This window comes from Trichosurus vulpecula, chromosome 6 (genome assembly GCF_011100635.1).
Source record: "Trichosurus vulpecula isolate mTriVul1 chromosome 6, mTriVul1.pri, whole genome shotgun sequence".
In the NCBI taxonomy this organism is placed as follows: domain Eukaryota; kingdom Metazoa; phylum Chordata; class Mammalia; order Diprotodontia; family Phalangeridae; genus Trichosurus; species Trichosurus vulpecula.
In genome coordinates, this window is record NC_050578.1 from 68,474,252 (window position 1) to 68,496,483 (window position 22,232).

Consider the following 22,232-nt stretch of genomic DNA (forward strand, 5'->3'; position numbering starts at 1 on the left):
CTTACCCAGGGTCACAAAGCCAGTATGAATGAGTCCCACCTCCCTGGCTACATGGCCAGCTCTCTACCTACTACATCACACTGCTTCTCCTTATAAACTTAATTTTTTAATATACATAATACTGTTGCTTGAAAAAGAGAACCCTTGAAAAATGTATAGAACATACCTGTTCTAGAAGCATTGAGTGCTGAGAATTCATTAGCTTCTCAAACAACACTCTGGTAGAATTCAGGTCAATCCCTGGAATTTTGGGACTAGTTTTAAAATGCTCATCAATTCTAAAATGAACCAAAAAGAATACAAGCAAAATTACATATGGCAAAGGAAACAATGTGCTGAAAAGGACCAAAAATACTCAGAATGGTGTTATGAATATAAGAATATTAATAGTTTTTTGCACCAGAGACACAAAGGTCCTCCAGATGGCTAGGACACTCTTCCGAAATCCAAAGGCTACATATGCTTATGTCTACATAAAATTTCCCTTCATTCACATGTTCAACAGATACTTAATAAATGTCTGCTGCATATTTAGCTCCATACTAGGCAAAGAGGAACAACAAAATTTAGATAAAACAAAGCCCCTGTCCTTGCTGTTTTATGGAGGGGAATCTAATGGAAGGGTAAGACAACACGGAGTTCTGTAGTTAAAAAACACTCCATGTTAAGTGCGTAAGAAACACAAAACAAAGCACTATTTGGGCCCCAAGGGTAAATGCCAGTACCAGCATGGGAGATCAAGGAAGGCTTTCAGGAGGAAAAGAAAGGACTGAAGAGGCTATCTGCTCCACATATACTTAATGCTAGACACTTGCCAACACTTAGACTCTGATGCTACTTCCTCTCTCCTATTTTTAACCTAACAACAGCATCAACCTTACCTTGATCCATAGTAGAGATGGGGGAGACAGAAAGGGGATAAGTATTTATGTAGTGTCCACTATATGTCAAGCATTGTGCTAAGCACCTGACAAATACTGTTGCATTGGATCCTCACAATAACCCTGGGAAGGCAAGTGCTATTACTATTCCTATTTTACCATTGACAAAATTGAGGGTCACACGGTTAAGAAATGTATGAGGCCACATTTACACTCAAATCTGCCCAACTCCAGACTTGGTGCTGTCTCTGCTGTGCCACCTAACTACCTCATAGTGGACAATAATGGTGGCCAGGTATACAAGAGTGGAACTGAAGAAAAAGTCCTGGTCCACAGAGGAGTTTTACTGAAGCAAGAGTCAACTAATAAAGGGTCTGTGAGAGCTCTCTCTCTCTCACCAACAGAGTACTCCATGAGGCAATACATTTTAGGACCTCTGTTCTACAACAGTAGGATCTGGGAATTTGTCTACACTAAAATTGGTTGCCAGCATCAAGGAAGGGATGAACTATCACATTACTTATTTCACTCTTACAGAAAATTTAGAAAGACAAAAAGAACAACCTAGCTTTAAATTAGTGCTTTACATCAGTCTAAGTAATACAGGTACTTGAACAGGTACAAGTCAGTAACACTGGGCCACTTTTAGCTTCTCAAGTTATCCTTTTCCAGTACAGTTTCATTATTTCACGATCCTTAGTAAACTTTCAAAACATTCACACTGGTGTATATATGTATGTGGGTATGTGTGTGTGTGTGTGTGTGTGTGTATGTGTGTATAAAGAGAGGGCATGTATATAGGCATATATGTGCATGTGTGTGTGTATATATATATATATATAGGTGTACAGAGATATGTGTATATATAAAATTTAATTCATGCAATACATATACAAATATATGTGCATGTGTGTATACACATGTGTGTATATGTGTGTGCATAAAATAATAATAGCTAACTGTAGGTAACATTTATAATAATAGCTAACATTTATATAGTACTTACTATACACCAGGCACTGAGATAAACTCTTTACAAATCATAATTCATTTGATCCTCTCCTCAACCCTGAGAGATGTGCTATTATTATCCCCATTTTACAGTTGAGAAAACTGAGGCAAACAGTTTAAGTGACATGCCCAGGGTCACACAGCTAGTACATGGCTGAGGTTGGATTTGCACTCAGGTCTTTCTGACTCCACACTTAGTTCAGCTTTTAACAATAGCTATTTTCAATGGGTCACTGACAAATGAAGGAACATGTTATGTGACATTTTGCAGGAGTCAGACTGGAGCCAACTTTGCAGATGGCCCTAATTTTAGTGAAATCCCTATGTCATGTTCAACAGGTAATACTTAGGTGAATTCAGAACTCCATGTATTTGATGAACTAATACTATCCTACAACCAGGGATGTAGTTACAAATGTTTAATGACCACTTTGAGCGAATAAGTTATTTCATCTATTATAAATACCCAAATTAACTATAATGAACATATAAAGAAAGATGCTATCTACATTCAGAGAAAAAAAACTGATAAATAGAAATATGTATAGAATAAATTTACATATATATGTGTACACATAAAAAGATGTACGTATATATATATACATATATATATTTTTATATATAGTTGTGTCTAATAGCAGACATTCTGGGATGGGGGGGAAGGAAAAAAAAGGAAAAAAATTTACATGATAATTTTGTTGTATGTTTGAAAGGAATAGTAAGTTGTATGTAGTAGATTTGCAGTTTTATGTACAATCATCTTTTTAACTGTACTATGTTTTGGAAGTACTTGTTTTATTCCATAAATTAAAAATAAAATTAATATATGTGCACGTGTGCACACATACACACACATATATATAATGACCCCATAAAAATGTAACACAAGCCTAGGTGTATGGAGCAAGATGATTCTATCAATTCAGGTCAAGCAATGACTGCCAAAATGGATGATACAATCATATTATTTTGATTCTCTTATAGGCTTGTCAAATTGAATCAACTATCTATGTTAACCATTCCCCAACATTAGATTCCTACGATGAAGCTAATCAGTTCACTATGTGGCCTTAAACAAGTGGACACTGAATTTTTTAGAATACTTTTAATTTTTAAAGTGAAAAGTTTCTAATTTTCAGACTGTCAGGCAAAGAAGGAAATGTGGTACTGTGGAAAGAACGCTAGATTTGTAGGATGCTGATAAGCTAGAGAGTGCCCAAACATGAATAGTCTGAAAAGTGAAGGTCTCATATTTAAGGATATAAGAAATGAACTGGGGATGCTTTGCCCAGAGAAGAAATGATATTTGTCTTCAAATGTTAGAAATGGGCTTATATTTGCTCTGCCTCAACTAGAAGGCAGAAAAATGGCTTAGAAGTCAAAAAGATGCAAATTTCAGTTTGAGGTAAGGAAAAACTTCCTAAGGATCACAGCCAAAAATAGAATGTGTTCCTTCTTAAGGTAGTATATTTTCCCTCAACCTCAGCAAAGGTTACATTATTGCTAGTTAGGTAGGATATAAAGGGGATTATTGTTCAGATATGTGTTGGGCTAGATTGTCTCTGAAATGTCTTAGCAAATCCTGTGACTCTATCAATATTAATGTTGAAAGAAATGAAAACAGTTGCATATTTTTCATGTAGTTATTTATTTCTGAGGTGATGTTTTTTAAAAAAACTTATAAACAATGATTAAGAATATTCTTTAAAAAAACTAACTTTTAATTATGATGTTCTAATTTACTAACAGTTTTAAAAGTCATTCTTTTAGGCAGCCCTCAACATCTGCCAGTCCTTCATGAATCAGCACTGCTCCTCTAATGGACTTTATTTCAAATTATAGGGCAGTCCAACTGTAGTGCAAGATCATCCCTTTTTCTACTGACTTAACATCAAAGCCCACCATAAAATGGAACACATTAACCTTAATTCCTGTTCTGGAGTATCTGCTTCACATACATTTTTCAAATCTCTAAAAAGCTTACTTTTTTTCAAGGAAACTTCCATTCCAGCAGGCAGCTGATGATAATATCTGCAGAACACCACTGCTTAAAGTAAAAAAAGTAAAAGATGTTAGTTGTTATAACTTACTCTGTGGACATGAATTATCAGTAATATAATAGATATTTAGTTCACATTTTTTCCTATTAGCTGCTTTAGTTTTCATCTACCTGCTCAAAAATTCATAAAATTTACTGATAAATATTCTAATGATATTCTGGTGATGCTATATGATCATGAATCATGGAACACCACAAAGTCCAAAGTACAAAAATTTCTGATGATCCAAAGGGCACTGAAGAAACATATAGTGAGGATAAGTTGGCTATAGCACATTACCAGTTGTGGAGCAATGTTATGAAGAGAAGCATGTGAAAAGTAGTTGGGCCAGTCGAGTAGTCAACGGTGAGCGACAGCACTGAATAATGCTAAATGACTTAGGGGAAAGACTCCAGCATATTCTTTCTTTGTTGCCTTGAAATAAATACTAAATAAGAAAATAACAAATATGCTCTGAAATAGTAATGAAAAGATAAAAACATGTACTTGATTGAATTGGAGTTGCTATGCTCTGATAGTTTTTGTCTCCAAATAGCTATAGTTTCATCATTTATTAAACTGGTATATTGTGCTTGATTCATAATCCTGAAGTCATCTGCAGGTGAGGAATTCTGTAATACATATAAGATAACAAGAAATGACATATTATGTTGTTACATTCTTTCTCTCCTTTTTTCTTTTCTTATTTGCATTTAGCACACACACATCTTTCCATTCACTTTGCTTTATTGACACAATCAGGGATTCTCCTTCACATCCCTGACTGTTTCAGTAATCCTGATCATACCTCCTTCCTCCAAAATAAAGGAAGTCACTATATAATGAGAAAGAAACCTTGTGGATTCCATGGACACAAATCTTTAATCTCAACCAGTCAGTGCTAAGTTTGCTACAAGAAATGGGGTTCAGCAAGGGAGAAGGGGATACAAAGAGTACATGAGTAATATCCTTCAAAATACCAAACAATACCAGATGCTGTAGTCTCCCTATTCAGGGAAATTAATAAAAATCAAAAGGAATATCATTTCCTAAATTATTTGTCTCTTCCTTATCCAACAAACCTCAAACTCCTTGACTTCTCTGCAGCTTTGGACACTGTCAACCAACACCTGGCTTTCTTTCTGACTTCTCACCCTTTTCTTTCTTACTTAAATATGAATATACTCCAGGGCCACCTTCTCCCTTTTCCTTCACTATCACACACACACACACACACACACACACACACACACACACACACACACACACACCCTAAATCTTTAAATCTAGCCCTGCTTCACCTTAGAGCTACAGGCATCTATTTCCAAATACCTGGCAGATACATTTACTTGGGTTGCCTCCTCAAAAATATCCAAAAGTGAACTAATCACCTTTTCCTAAAGCATATATCTCTCCAAGGGATTATCTATTACAAGTGATGGCACCACTATCCTAACGAAACACCTAGAATTACTCTTTTGTGGTTCTTTGTTTCTTGGTAGGATTTTGTGGGCTTCTCTTTGACTCTTAGCTCCTATAACTAATCAGTTGCCAGGCCCTGTTAATTCAACTAATACACTATCTCTTGCACTTGTCCCCACCAGTCCATTCCCAATCTAACCACCCAAGGTCAAGTCCTTGTCATCTCTTTCCTGAACTATTATAACAGCCTACAAACAAGTTTTCCTATATCTAGACTGCCCCTCTTCCAACCCATCTCTCATGCCATTGCTTCTAATGCATTGTTCTAAGGATCAACTCACTGTTCAAAAATTCCATTGCTCCCTACTCCCTACCATATAAAGTATAAACTTCTTACCATGACATTCAAAGTCCTCTACAATCTTGTTCTTTGCCTTGCCTACTCCACCTGCCTCATTTCAATGCACCTTCATTTTATGTATTCTTCTTTCCAGCCAACCTGGACTACTCAATCCCCATCCTTGTCCTGCTTTCTCCCATTTCTATTTCTTTGATCATATAAACCCCCTTATACCTGGAACAGACCTTCCCCAGAGCTGTGCCTTTTGAAAACCCTCCCTTTCTCTAAGGCCCAATTCAGGAGACAACTTTCATTTTAAGATTTCCCTAGTTATCCCAGTCAAAAGTGATTTTTTTCCAACCTGCAATTTCTTACAAGGCCTTGCCTTGTTCTCTTCTTTATACTTCTCCCATTTTGCCTTGTATTACATCTATTTAGCTACACGTCTTATTCCTGCTATTAGATTTCAAGCTTCTTACATCCACAACACCTTGAGCACAATGTCATGCACAAAATTTTATTGAATTTTAATTACATATTCTATACTTCTATAAGCAAAATGTGAAACACCACCTATCCAATGTAAGAGATTTCACTGGCCTAGGTATTTCCCCTACTGATATATATCATAGTCCTCTCTACAGCTTAGTAATATTTGAGAGCTGCTATGGCTGAAAAATTCATCACCTCAAAGCCAATTTGATGATAAGCCTCTCTATACTTTTTTTTCAATTTTTTAACATTTGTATTTAAAGTTTTGAGTTCCACATTCTATCCTTTCCTCCCTCCCTCCCTTCCCCCCCTCTCCTTGAGATGGTAAGCAATCAGATACAGGGTGTAAATGTGCAATTATGTAAAACATTTCCTTATTAGTCATTTTGTACAAGAAGACTTAAATAAAAGAAAAAAATGAAAGAAAGTGAAAATAGCATGATTCAGTCTGTATTCAATTAATATCAATTCTTTCTCTGGAGTCAGATAGTATGCTTCATCATTCATCCTTTGGGATTGTCTTGGATCACTGTATTACTGAGAATAGCTAAGTCATTCACAATTCTTCATCGAACAATATTGTTGTTACTGTGAAAAACATTCTCCTGGTTCTGTTCATTTCACTATGCATCAGTTCATGTAAATCTTTCCAGAATTCAGAAAAAAATCATCCTGCTTGTCATTTATTATGGCACAGTAATATTACACTACAATTGTATATCACAGCTTCTTTACCCATTCCCCAATTGATGGACATCCTCACAATTTCCAATTCTTAGCCATCGTAAAAACAGCTGCTATAAATATTTTTGTACAACCAGGTCTTTTTCTCTTTAAACCTCTCTACACTTAGCCAGGCTGACCCTTTGACTGTAGACAGATAGTCATTTCACAGTAGACCTATCCTCAAGGCCTTTCCAAATGGGTAGGACCTGCTAGAACTCATGGGCCTTTGAGAATTCAAGATCATCTCCATACCATAATACTGCAATGGAATTAGATTTTAGAGAAGGTGTGACTCAAGTAAAATAGAAGGAGAAAAAAGGAATTATTCTTCTACTATCAACAATTCATACAGTCAATGCTACTTTTGTAATAGATATATAAGTATATCTGAGATGGAGTTTCTCACTTTCTCCATTTCCCGAGGTTGAGAATAGAATATTTACCACCATATGGCAAAAAAAAGGTCTTACCTAACTTTCCTAACCAAAATTAACAAGAAACTACTTAGCTTTCCTATAAGCTTAAACTATTTAACTGAAATGGTTAGGAAGTGTCTAGTTGAGAAGACAAAAACTGTTGCAATTTATTATGTACAGGAAATGAACAACCAAACGTGTGTTTACATACATACATAGATAATAAGACTAAAACCAATACAAGATTGCACTATCTATGCTGCCTCTACAAAAACCCTGCTCATGTCTGCCATTCAGCATAGGATTTCAAAATGCCATCTAATGGAAGAAAAATTTATGCCATAAATATAAATATAGTCATGACCAGAGTGTCCTCATCCTTCACTTTACATCCAAACACCATGCCCAATGCCTTCAAATGAAACAAACACAGGATCACGTTATGCCTACTGCAATTAATATGGCATAAAGGTCAAAGACAATGGTTTTTACCAGTAAAAAGATGATTGCAATCATATATCACTTTAATTAGTATGTATAGTAGGAAGTGTGCTATATTATCTTAATTCTGCCACTTACTAGTTTGGTGACTTCCATCTTCCATCTCCATAGGCTGTCCCTTCTTCCTGAGATTCTCAAACCCTCCAACTCACCTCTCTCCTTTCCACCACAGCCTATATGAGGTCTTTTCCAATCATCCCTACTGCTGTGACTCCTCTGTAAAATTACCTTGTTATTGCAAAGCCTCCCCCCAACAGAATCTAAGTTCCTTGAAAACAGAGCGGTTCATTTTTTAATTGTACTAGAGAGCCTAGAGCATGTGGTAAGCATGTCAGCTCTTGGGGACTGACTGGAAGGTGAGTCACTTCACCTTTCCCTCATCTATAAAATGATGGATTTTCATAAAAGAATCTATGTTCTAATTCTAGCACTTGGTAATTCTGTAAGTAGGTACTCCTGTGGAAAGGAGGGGGAGAATTAATTACTTGACCTAAACAAACTTTTCTTTATGTTACAAACTATAGACACTTCCCTGCCCTCTCCCTCTTCAAGTGAAATTGTGACTAGGTTTACTAGACTAAGATCCATCAAGATAAGATAATATCATGTCTAAATTTTCTATCTCCCCCAAGCGAATGCAACAAACATTTATTATACTCCCACTAGATATAAAGCACCATATTAGGTGCTGCAATGGTAAAGATGAAAAGCGACACACGGCTACAAGGATCTTACAGCCTAAAAGAGGAAGGGCACTAAGATATATGTACAAGGATGGTACAAGGTCAAACATCAGAGAAGTAAAGGGGAGATTCAGACAAATATCCAGCAGAGTGATCTATGACAAGTACTTCCTAAATGCTGAATTGTGAGGGGTCAAAGGGAAGGGATGAAGAAAGAAGGGGAAAGGGCAATTGTGTTTAGCACCCACAAAAAAGGTGGAGCACCAAAAAAAGTAAACCTCAGCATGAACCCACCTTTTAAAGCACAAGCATTATTAACAAGTTAATATTTCTTTTTAATTGAAATTTGGAGAATAAATAAACATTTGTATCAATAGTTCCAAAATGTTTCTAAAATTTTCAAAAAAGGAAGTTAACCTTCCTAACACAGGGCACCTTTTTCCCCCTTATTAACATGCTATTTCTCTTCATCAGATTCACTTTATGTTGCCTAATGTTTGCTCTTCTTGTTATTTGTACTCGATCCTACATTTTTTCTACAACACTCATCTATTTTCTCTTTATCTCTGTCATTTTCAAGTCACACTTGACATTTATCATTGTTAATTTCCATTAATAGTGATTAATCACTACAGAGAACAGACTATGTGTACACATACTAAATGGATTGTTTACAATAGGAATATAAACATCAAGCTTATGTTCTACATACTTGAATTTCAGGAACAGAATGGTTCACATTGGTTCACATTGTTCTGGCCGGGATATTTGGTAACTGAATAAAGTTTTCCTTAGAGAAAAAAATGGTGATTTTTCTTTTAGCCTGCAGGGATTTCATTTCTTTCTGTATTATTTCTTAATGCAACCTGATTGCAATAAAATTCGGCTTAAGACAAGGAGAACAGCAAAGGTTTCAAATTATCTCAGGAGGCTGGGCACTGGCAGTTATTCAATCTGTAGCTTCTACCCATCTGTGCCTCTCTGGCAGGCCTCTCTTTGAAATCTACGGATGTCACAAAATAACTATGCTAAAACCATGTTAAACAAGAAACAATATACATTTGCATCTATGTAGCATTTCAAATTACTTAACCAGAAGGGGGAAAGGCAGAAACTCAGACAATGCCAAAGTATTTTTCTGGCAATTAGTAAGTGAAATAATAGGAAAAAAAATTCTTACTCAAAACTCGACTTAGGAACTCAGTGCCACCTTTCTGATATTTGTTTCTTCTAATTAGATAAAACTAACTTAACATACTGGTAGATAAAAAAGTAACATCATTTGCTTGTGTAATCACCTGTGAAAGAAATATAAGCTCATAAAATAACCATACTACTAATCCCTCCCCCAAATGATAGTAGTCAATAAAAATTTACCTCGTATTTGGAGCAAAGTACAAAAGTTTGGTCTCCTCCTGAGAAGATATGTTTAACAATGTGATATTTAAAGGAATCTGTTAAAGAAATAGCAAATACATCATCTCTTTTGGTATCCGAAGACTGTCCACAATTTGCTTTTTTAACATAAAGCACTAAAAGCTTTACCCAAACTTTATCCACTAAAAGCTAAACCCAACTTTTATTTCTCCTTTGGAGTCCACAGCATCAATTCAAAGTCAGCTGAGCATTGAGCATGAAAAAATAAGTCTCCTGAGTATCTTACTCTAAAGACATCAAATCTTCTAAATTCTAGTATTTTAGAACTTAGAAGCTTCGATCAAGAAAGGGTTAATGTCACAAATAAGTTTGTGGAAGAGTCTTAACTACACCAGTCTTCTGACTCTTCTCTTTCCATTCACATTCAATATATTTTCAAGCATGTACTGGGTTCAGATACTTATTACAAACTCTAAATCTATTCCAAACACCTTTACCTACAACCTCATCAGAACTGTACTACTAATCCTAATTCTATACTTATCCTTAACCTGGATTCTAAAGTAATCCCTCCCAAGAGCACGCAGGCAACTCACAGGGACATGTACCCATAGGAGATAATGTATACTAGCATCAGGAGGGTAAGAGCTTGCAATATACAGGAGCAGCACAGTCCATGGAGCTTTTGGTCATGCAATATCGAAGTCATACTTTAATACCACCCATTAAGTTGCAGTCAAACCTCTTAAATTGATGATATCAGAGAATCATGATCGCTTACACCATCATTTTGAAATATTGCAAAAATACCAGTGTGTACAGCCTAAAAGTCTAGTGCTTTAAGTAAGATCCTACAATGAGAGAATATTCAGGCAGAAAGAGAAGATAGGAAATTATCCTTAAATCTGCTTTTACATTATTTTCTAATTTCTATATATTTTTAAGTATTTCCTTCCTTTAACTGGACATTGTACCATTTACTTCTTGCAAAATAACAGAGAATACTTGCACAGAATTACTCATCCTTAAATGGATCTGTGATCTCACCATTTTGGAGGTTCCCCAGTAATGTAGATCACAGCCCATTCATACCTGCCCAGCCCATGTGAATCAGTCATTTCCTCCTAGAAATCGACCACAAGGGTTCAACTGAACACACCAGAGCCTTCCTTGCTTCTTCCAGACACTGAGAAAGGCTGACCAACTGTCATCCTGCATTCTTGACACTTGACCAGCCCATCTTCCTACCACATATTTTCCCTGATGACGTCTTTACTCTTAGTCTTTCAAGTTCCTCTTTACTTATATGTTACAGCCAATTCACACTTACTACCATGAACAACTGACCTCTGGGTGAAATTCATTTTTAATTATTTAGACTGTTGTGTTCCATGTCTCATAATCATACAGCACCATAGTCATACAACACAAGGATACTGGTATTAGAAAGATGGGTCTTTTGTTTCTGGGAGAAGCTTTGCAACTTGAAGGCAATCCAGCTTTTTCTTTAATTGTGAGTTCTCCTCTAGCTGTGAGTCCAACTCACTGCCCATTTCTGCTAAGTGTACCAGATGCACATACATGGACAAGTTCAATGGTTTGTCCATCCAATATGCAGGTTATGATCACATTATGTTTTTAAATCAAAGCAAAGAAAAAGATACCAAAGAGAAAATTAGACAGTAAGCCAAACTCTTTGATGATCTTTTCTCTGACTTTCTGCAGGCCTTTGACACTGCCTGAACTTCCCCTTCTCTTCACCCACACCACCACCATTCTATTATTTCATCATTTCTCAAATGCACTACCAGCACAGCTTCCTGATTTCCCCTCCCTCTTCAATCCATCCATGTAGCTGCACAGATCCTGGGCATTAGAGCCCTCTAAAATCTGGCCTAATTTCATAAGATTCCTCTTTGTATACTTTATGTTCTAACCAAACTAGACAACTAGCTCTTCTCAAATCAACATGGCACCTTCTGCTTCCAGGGACTCATGCAGGCTGTCACCAGCTCTTGGATTCACTCTTTTCCTTATCCCTACCTGGCAAAACCCTTCTCTTTCTTCAAGGCTCAAAACATGAAGGTCACTTCCTCCTTGGAGACTTTCCTGATCCTTACAGCTGAAAGTTTTCTTTGCTTCCTCAAAATTTCCTTAAAGTTGTTTTGTGTGGATTTCTTCTGTCCCAATAACACTATACTTTTTATTATACTTATCATAGGACCCAATGTCTAAAGTGGGGAGGGACCTCAGAGGTCATCTACTCCAGCCATTTCATTTTATAGATTAAGGAACTAAGGACCAGAGAGATGAAGTGATCTGCCAAAGGTTACACAGGTAGGTAGTAACAGAGTAAAGACTTAAGCCCAGATCCTCGGACTCAAAGCCATCTCATTTACCTCTGCACCATCCAGTCTTTCATCATCCATGCACATGTCACTCTTCTCCTCATAGGAAACAAGCCCCACTAAGGAAAGGGCTGCATTATTTTTCATTTTGTATCCCCAGTACCTAGTACAGTATTTTCTTGAACACTGTTGTTGTTCAGTCATTCAGTTGTGTGCAACTCTCCATGACCCCCTGGACTATACTGTCCATGGAGTTTTCTTGGCAAAGATACTAGAATTGTTTGCCATTTCCTTCTCCAGTGGATTAAGGCAAACAGAGGTTAAGTGACTTGCCCAGGGTCACAAAGCTAGTAAGTGGCTGAGGCTGCATTTGAACTCAGGTTTTCCTGATTCCACAACTCTATCCACTGAGCCACCTAGCTGCCTCCCATCTTGGAAATAGTAGGCAATTAATGTTTTTTGGATTCAGTCAAATTTGAGGGCCAACATGGTATCTCACATTTGCTTGTTTTCTTCACAATGTCAAGCACAACACTTGCACCCAGTAAATACTCAATAAATATTTATTATAAATGTATAATTTACATAAAAATGTTTACAAATGCCAGAACACATGTGGACTTCCGTCATAAAATCTTTCCTTCAGAAGCTCTCAACACATGCGTGTGTATAAAATTAATTTCATACCTTTTAAAATTATTTAATTTCAACAGAAATACTTACCAGCTCTAGATGAAAGTTGGCCATTGTGAGCAGCCCAATGACCCTTTACAGGAGATGGGCATTTAACATTACATGTATGTCCAGTTCCTAACTGGCCTCTTGCTCCACAGCCAAATGCATAGATGAGCCCCGAGGAAGGCACAAAGGCTAGAGTGTGCTGTCTGGGAGGGAAAAAAGAAAGCATCCTTTAAAGTCAGCTTGGGAGCATGCATGGAGGTACACATAATGGATAAAAGATATTAGCACACAATTTCTGTTTAATGTTCTGCAGCTGCCTCACCTTCTAACACTGAGTTGGGAGAAGAAGGTAACGGCATGGAAAGGAAAACAGATAACAAACTCAATCCCAGGCAAAATTTCCAGGTAAAGTTTGTATTTTCTCACCTGCTGGATCCCAAAGCTCAGTGTCTTCGTGTGATTCTCTGACTGCCCAAATCCCCACCAGCTATATTTTCAACAAGCCTGTCCTCACATGAAAAACCTGGTCCTAGATTGGTCCTAATACCCTACATAAATTGGGCCCCCAGTTAATATTTCAATGATAATGATTTAGTTACTAAGTTGGCTTATGGATAATCTCTCTCCCTTCATCATTACTAAGACAAGATGCTCTTCTAATGTTTCTTTAAAAAAATTTTTAAAAATCATGCAATAACTCACCTGCCACAAGCAATCTGAGTTACTTCACTGCCCATTAATTCTAGAACCCTTCTTGGATTAACCTCATCATTCATGGAATCATGTCCAAGCTGCCCAAAGGAACCAGCGCCAAAAGTGAACACTCCTCCACTCTAACGGAAACAAACAGCACACTATTTATACAAACATACTTCTCAATATGAATAGTCTCTTCTCCCACACTTTGCTGAATTTAGCATTCATAAAAGAACAGCCTAAGTAGAAATTCTACCTCCATTTGAATTTTACCCAGAATAACCCAGATCACTGTGGTCCATCAGATCATTCGTATGTGACTATTTTTAGGGTTTTAAACACTATCTCTGAAAAATTATATATCTGTATACATGTAAATAATATGTTAACTATATGTCACATATATATATCAAATATATGTGTGTGTATATAAACTGAAGACAATGGGATGATTATGTAATATAATTATATATTTGTAATTAATATATACTTATGATATTACATATAAATATGTACTGAAGACAATGGGAAGATTATATAATATAATTATATATTTATAATTAATATATACTTATAATATTACATATAAATATGTACTAAAGACAATGGGAACATTATTTAATAATAATTACATATTTATGATATTATATATAAATATATGTACAGAAGATAATAGCAAGACTATGTAAGTATTCAAAGGTTATACCTCACAAAAAGGTTAAACTGTTGAGTTTCACATCATAAGTTAGGATGGGTCACTGTTTATGAGGAGGCTTTAGAGACTAAAGGTAGAAGGAGAGAATAGCCATAGGAAGAGACAGACAGAGGCAGGAGAGTAAGTCGAATACCAAGACCAGATACAAGAAGCCAGAACAGAAGTCAGAGAAGGCAGTGAGAAAGTGCTTCTACCTAAGACAGCTTACTCTCTGGTTGCTTTACTGAGAACCTACTGAATGAAAGAGGAACCGTTTTGCTCATTGGCTAGAGAAAGGTTGAGGAGTTATCCAAGGAAGCTCTTTAAATGCTACACATGGTGAAGAAGAACTGAATCTCGCTGATGTGCATGGAGCTGACTAGTTTGCTGCTTTCTACATCTACAACCTGAAAGAGGGGAAAACTGGTTGTTCTCTACTGAACTCAATTGTTTGAGATAGAGGGTGAAAGACAGACTTTGATATATTTTGCTATGAGTAGTGCTTTTTGAAAATGAGGCTTTGCTTTGTGAAAAGGTGACCCAAGGAAAAAAAGCTCAGAGGGTCGAGATTTCACTGAGCTATACTGGCCAGACAGCCAAACTGATGAGCTTTTCAGTTTTCTGGCTTAAAGGAACTGCTTGTCACTGAAGAAGCACATGTTGTTGTTTAGCATAACACTTTCTCAGGATGCTGTTAAGAATGCAATGAGCTAAAAGAGCTTGTCACTGTTTCACTAGCTCAAGAACAGCTTTTCCTATCAAAAGAGCTAGACGGGGATAGCTTCGTGTGGTGCAAATTGTTCCTAAAGGGACTAAGGACATGAAGGCGTGCAGTCCAGAGTTGTTCATTGTTACAGGCATGTAGGTTTGCCTACTCATGTGCCTCCTTGATAGGTTTCCATAAGTGTAACCATCTTCCTCTACAGACATAGTGTGTACTGGTAGGAGAGTGTGACCCAGGTTTAGGGGTAGACTGCGATGTTTTTCATTATTCTTGCTTTTGCTTTATATTAAGTAAAAGTCATGATTATTGATGCTTTTGCCTTCTACTAAGTACAAGTCATAATTATTCTTGCTTTTGTCCTCTACTGAGTATAAACTGTAATTACTGTCATTTAGTAAATATTCTATGTTTAAGAGTTAATCAGAAAAAAAGGAAAAACAGTTAATCAGTCACAGTGACTGATTATTGTGTAAATAGGAAATATACTAGTGGGGGCTCAGGAGCTTCAGGGTTGAGTACTAGGAGTATATGCCTCCCCGCTCCATACACACTAAGGTTGCTTCTCTCCTTTCCCACCTCTCTCTACCCCCCAGTATCCTGAGAGAGAACATGAGTTGTAGCCATGTGGTTGATGCCACAGCAATGCCTGCCTCCCTCCCCCTCTGGGAAAAAGCCCAGACCTGCCAGAGTGAGGGGAGGCTGGGGTGAGTGAACCAGCCTAGAGAGAGAGAAAGGGTTTTTAGGTCAGACACCACACAAACAGATGGGCTTACAATTCCTGTGTGGCATAGATCATAGCTATAATTGTGCTATAAGAGAAGAGGTGCAGAAAGCTCATTCTAACACTTAATAAATATTATTAAGGTCCTACTATGTGCTATGTGCTAAGGATACAAAGAAAGGCAAAAATAGTTCCTGCTTTCAGTCTAACAGCATAAATAAGCACACATAATCTTTGCAGATAAATTATCATCCCCCCACCCTGAGTAAATTACACTCAGTAGCAAGAAAATGAGCAAATGATTTTTTTTGGAGGGGGGAAGGCAAGGCAATTGGGGTTAAGTGACTTGCCCAAGGTCACACAGCTAGTAAATGTGTCAAGTGTCTGAGGCTGAATTTGAACTCAGATCCTCCTGACTCTGAGTCACTGCTCTACTCACTACGCCACCTAGTTGCCCCAGCAATGATTTTTAAATAAATTTTTTTATTACTTATGATTTCCATAATTTAGGAACTGCCTGGTGAAGAAACTCCCCAATGCAAATTAGCACCTTCACTGCCATTTATATTTTCAAACAGCTGCTATAAGCTCCAGGAAGTTAAGTGACTTACCTACAGACACATATATTACAGGGAGAAATTGAACCCAGGTCTTTCTGGCTCTGAAGATGATGGTCTAAATAATCCTCTATTAGCTCCCATAACCACAATTTTAATCTTTTTTAAAATAAAAACAATGTGTTTGTATAAAAACCACAGGTAGAGGTGTATATTTGTATTCATTAGAATTTATATGCTGAACTGGAACTTCTAGTGTCACACAAGGAATTTGTGAGATTCCAAGGGTAAGAGAGGAAAGAAGAAAACACCAATAAGAAACAAAATCAATCTTTGCATAGCTTTGAAAAAGTGACATTATATCCAAAGAGAATAAAAATATGAAGACTAAAACCACATAATTTGTCTCTGTGAAAAGCACTACCTATAGGACTCCAGGGTCTCTTTACCTTTGTGAGGACTGCTGTGTGTTCTTCTCCACAGCTAATATAAACAACTTTTTGAGTTCGTAAGAGTTTCACATGACAAGGAGATTGTCGATCTAGGATAGGGATGTAAAGATAAAAGTTGATCAATTGTAAGTATTCAATTCTGAATACAAATACAACTACTCTATTTTTACCACAATAAGAATGATGAGGGTTTTTGCAGCATATTATTCTGTTTTTTTTAAAGTAAAGGTGAAAAGTTTTCAAACCTGTTTCATCACTCAGTCCTAGTTGACCAGCATTGTTCCTTCCCCACCCAAATACAGCTCCTGAGAGAGACAGGGCAAAGCTGTGTGCCCCTCCTGCAGCAACCTGAGCCAGAGGGATCCCCTCTAGGGATTTCACTCTCTGGGGGCTAGCTTGGGAAGGGAATTCTTTCCCCAGGCCCAACTGCCCATGGCGGTTCTGTCCCCATGTGAAGAACTGCCCATCTGAAAGAAGAAAGTGCAAATTAGCATCAGCACAGCAGAATTTTAATTCAATTTGGACAAAAAGCCAAGTGGGAACCACTATCCCCATAGCTAAAGAGCAGAGGACAGAGTAGAGACATTTCACAGGAACAAAAATTTTGAGAACAAAATTTTCAGTGTTGGGCTGGGCCCAACTCAGTCCAAAAGTTTATTTTCAGTACTGGAACAAAATGAGACACTTGTAGGTCATTCAACAGTTAACAAAAGAAGATTTACCTAACCATAGCAGAAGTATATTGAAAAAAGATAGGCACTGAGGACACCTCAAGTTGATTCAGCTGGGAGAAAGTCCCTTGTCTGAGCTGATTCTCATGATCTACCAGCCAAGCATCAGGAAGAGCACCTGGAACTCTTGGTAGGTGTTTTGTACTCAAGTGGTGAAGATTTCCACAGCCTGAGCCAACCAAGTCTCCAGGATGGTCTAACAGTTTTTCAGAAAAAAACTAACCTAATGGAATGGCAGGAAAAGGGGTTACAGTACTGCTCCTTCACAACTGGTAAAGACCAAGAGTGATCAGGACCTATGTGAACAAGATTTTACTCCCATGCACAGGCCATTAAAATTTGTGGAGAGGCAAAGTCACATGGCATATAGGCGATTTTTACATGCTATTTAGTAAACTCAGTATACACTGCTAACATCCCATGATACCTCTAGCAGAATAGGTGGTAAATATAGGCTTCACTGCAATCACTTCGGGGTAAAGTTTTATTTATTGGTCTATATGGTATTGTATAAGAACTAGGATAAGAATGGTAAAAACAGAAATAAAACTGAAAAAATATAATCCTGGTTAAAGAAAACTTAAGATATACAGGTTGAATGTACTACTAAAGCACATTCTTTTATAATTTACCTACCAAGGAAAGGTATGGTAGGTTAACTGAAGGAACATCAGGAAATTCCCAAATACCCAATAAAAAGACAGGCTGATCCTACCAGATGGTCACAAAGACCCCACTAAGATAAGCTGGAACACACAAACACATTCAATGTTTCAATATCAAATGGATCTGTGATTTCCTCAATTTATCCAACAAAATGGGCAAATTCCCCTGGTTCTCTGGAAATCATATAGGTACCAATGGTTAATGAAGACTTAGTTGCCCCTCACTCTTCATCTATAACCAATCCTTTTAAATCCATGACCACCACTTCCTCACTTTTGTTTTTTGGAGGGAGGAAGGCAGGGCAATTGGGATTAAGCAACTTGCCCAAGGTCACACAGCTAGTAAGTGTGTCAAGTGTCTGAGGCCAGATTTGAACTCAGGTCCTCCTGACTCCAGGGCCGGTGCTCTACTCACTGCACCACCTAGCTGCCCCTGCTTCCTTACTTCTGAATAATTCCTCATTAGTGATGAGATGGAATAATGTTGTTGTTTAGAAATCAGACCTTTGTGGGGGTTTTTTGAGAGAAACTTTGGGTCATTAAAAGAGTACATGATTTACTTAAGGCAACTGAGTCAAATCTTCTGGTCCTATTCACTTCTGGGACCATTTTTCAAGCTCACATCTGTACAAGATAAATGTCCTGAGAGATCAGTTCTATAGATTGTCCTTCCAACTGCCTATTATTGTCTAAATAGATTTTTAAATGCTTTTTTTTCTTCTAGCACCAATACTTAGACCAAAATCTTTTGAATGATCTAATTAGGGAAGCTCTGCAATATTCTGAGTCTGGATGCAAACAACAAGCACAATGTCATCTGAAAACAAGCATTTGTTTGACCTCATCCTTTTCCATTTGAACTATGTGGGACATTTGCCACAACTGTGGCAAACACCTTTGGTAAGCATATAACTCCTGGTTTTTGACATCGCTCAACATGAATCATCTGAAAATCAGCCTTAGTTATCTCTGTTGTTACACCTTTTAAGGAATTTTGAATAATTTTTGACAGATAACTTCACTGAAGAAGAATCTTTCAGTTGGTATTTTGCAAATCAAATGGTTGTGCAAATCAAATACTCTTTGAAAAGTTAACTTGTTTTAAAAGTTTGATGTGCAGTTATGTTTTTTTATTGTACTATGTTGTGGAAATACTTGTTTTATCCCACAAATTTAAAAAAATTCACAATAAAAAAGTTAACTTTTTTTTCTTTTGTACCTCTTAATGAATTGTATGATTGCAAAGATATGGTCTGTTGTATGGTATCACTTGATTTTTCTGTTTCTGACTCATCCCTTCAACAAGGATGCCTTTGATAAGTGTACAAATCATCACAAAAATTTTGTTGATAGGAGAAAGTAGACATAAGGGACATAGTTACTGACATGTTCTAAGTCACTTTCTTTTTTGGAGAGAGGGGAGATAATGAGAGCTGAAATTCTTCACACACATGCACACACGTGCGCGCACACACACACACACACACACACACACAGAAAAAGAGAGAGAGAGAGAACCCAAAATCAATGTCAAACTACTATACATTTAATTTTACACTACCAGCTGCAAGAGCCATGCAGTGCCAGTTGCCACAGGAAACCTGCAGTATCATCTGTTGGTTCAGTTTCTTTATTAACCTAAAACAAAAAAAATACAGATTTTGTTTACAAAATTGGATTACAATGTTATAAGATATGTCCTAATATCATGTTCCCAACTAAATATAACCATTGTAAAAATATAATTTTTATTTAAATTTAAAAAAACAAAATATGGTACTGAAACACAACATTTTTCTTTTAACCATTTCAATCTAATTTGTTGCAACTATATTGTTTCTTTCATCAAACTGTTATTTTCCAGGGAAAGAATCTATTGATTCTGAATTAAAATCCACTGTACCTCAATTCCATTATTTCACTTATTATGCACAACTTAGGGACAAATGGGTAAACTACTGAGCAGAGGTACAGAAAAATAAGTATTATTCTCTGAACAATTTAAAAATAACAGATACCAAACAATCTTATAAGCTAAATGCTGGAATGGTAAAAATATGCCCAGATAGGGGCTTAGGTTTCCTAAGAAACGATGCTTGTTATCTATATTAAAATCTGTATAACAAAAGGATGACATCTGTATGAAATCTACATAACTTTATGGAATATTCATCCTCATTGTATGTAAATCAGTGAGGATGAAGAAGGTAGGTGACTTACTATGTACCTCCATTAGATACAAAGAGTGTCAGATTTGGGTGGGGAGGAATATTTGCATAGTACCATCAAAAAACCGTTTTCTCATTTAAAAATCATTGCTTTTTCTACAGACCCCTATTATGAGCAATTCCTTGGGATTATCTGTTTTGGGCAAACAGTCTTTTAAAGTCCCTGCTATCTTTATGTGTCACTATCAACTTTGCCACACCTTGAGCAGTTAAAGTAGAAAAAGTAAGGGAAAATGATAAGTACAAATGGTAAGGAGGAAAATGTCTCTTTGTACCTATCGTTGACCAAGGACCTTATCTAGGGATAATTCTCTAATTGTGATTTTTGTCAATATCACTCAAACAATCAATAGCACACCTCTTACTAATTTTTCAAAGAACAGAGCTCATTAAGAGATCTCATTTTGACATTGTTTTATAATAATTATTTTAAAAATCATCCTCCCAAAATTCTGTAATTTGAATTCAAAATGCAAATGGTACTTCTCCTTTTGCTTCCATTCACTCATTCTTAATCATATTATCTTTTTCAAGTCATCTCTCATATCTTCCCCTACATGTAAAACTCTCATTTAATTTAACATCTTTCATAAATCAAAAATAAGGCACTATATGCTTAGAAAAGGATAGGTTTCAAGGCCCTCAATTTGATGGATCAAGAGACCCCATCTTCTTCCCCTCTGTTCAAATAAAATCCCTTTTATTGGTAGCTGGAGGAGGAGATGGAAGATGGAAACACAAGCATTTCCACTTTACGGAAGAGAAATAGAAGATAGAAGAGGAAAAGAGGAAATAGGAGGGAAGGAAGATTAATTTGTTGGAATGTTTCACAGTGAGATGGACTCTGAGCATAGGAAAACAGGTAATGGAAAATGAAATTTTAAAAATTTTCTAGCAATAATGTGGCTATTTAAAAGCATTTTTGGAAATCCAGAATCTTTTAGGGGAGAACTTTACCTGGGTATGGCAACAGAATCTTCAGTTGTTGTATGTCCAAGTTGTCCATCACTACCTGCACCCCAAGAAAACAGCTGTCCCCGATCACTGAGGGCCAAGCTATGGGACTCACCACAGGCAACGTGGACTATGTGCTGATCTGCCAAAGCCCCAATTTGCTCTGAGAAAAAGAAAAACAAACATAAAAAAGAAAATTTATGGGTTTCTGCCATTGAAATGATAATTATCTCCCCAGGCAATACTATTTTTTTAATACAACTACTATGCTATATATGAACAACTTTACATTTAGCTCCAAAAATTTCTGGAAAATGGTTTGCCAAAAAAATTAAAATAAACACTGCAATTATTTAAAAGCACTGTCTATTAAAAGAGCAGGCCCTCCTTCTTTGTTAATGTATCCAATAAAAACAGCCAAAGTGCCTAAACTGATTTATCTAAATTGCTTCTGCACATAGAATTAAAATTACAGAAAAAGCAGGTGCTAACAATCAAAAACACTAGGCCCTGGAGAATCAGCAATTGTTATCTCATCCCATGTCAGTAGCCTGATGGGAGTCTTAAACAAAAGGGGCCGGAGAAAGTAGCAATTGAAAGAGATGATGCCTGGTATACAGTAGACACTTAATCATTGGTATCACAGCCACAGCTTTAAAAAGAGCTACTTAGATTATAGATTAATCATTGATATCACGGTGATAACTTTAAAAAGAGCCAATTAGATTACAGATTTAAAAAAAAAACAAAGAAAACAACAAAATGCAGTATGACATTGCATAAGTCAGGATAGCCTGGGTTCCAATACTGCCTCTAGGTGACCCTGGGTAAGTCATGTAAGCTCCCAGTACTACAGGCAACTCTCTAAGACTGTAAATTGCAGAACAGTTGGC

At 36.7% G+C, this 22,232-nt stretch overlaps 1 protein-coding gene across 5 annotated transcripts in view; it reads right to left on the reverse strand.

The window, feature by feature from the left end:
• Positions 1-22,232, reverse strand: part of HERC3 (HECT and RLD domain containing E3 ubiquitin protein ligase 3) — a 112,067-nt gene that overhangs the window by 59,588 nt on the left and 30,247 nt on the right. For 3 of the 5 annotated variants that reach the window (XM_036763111.1, XM_036763108.1, XM_036763113.1), the window contains 10 exons: positions 21,343-21,502; positions 19,719-19,795; positions 17,007-17,228; positions 16,759-16,850; positions 13,620-13,750; positions 12,960-13,120; positions 9,889-9,965; positions 4,439-4,563; positions 3,877-3,939; positions 167-278 (listed from right to left, as the gene is read on the reverse strand). In XM_036763111.1, coding sequence (XP_036619006.1) covers positions 167-278; positions 3,877-3,939; positions 4,439-4,563; positions 9,889-9,965; positions 12,960-13,120; positions 13,620-13,750; positions 16,759-16,850; positions 17,007-17,228; positions 19,719-19,795; positions 21,343-21,502 — 1,220 coding nt within the window. The remainder of the gene's footprint in view (positions 1-166; positions 279-3,876; positions 3,940-4,438; positions 4,564-9,888; positions 9,966-12,959; positions 13,121-13,619; positions 13,751-16,758; positions 16,851-17,006; positions 17,229-19,718; positions 19,796-21,342; positions 21,503-22,232) is intronic. The other 2 variants (XM_036763112.1, XM_036763109.1) reach the window with 1 other exon arrangement.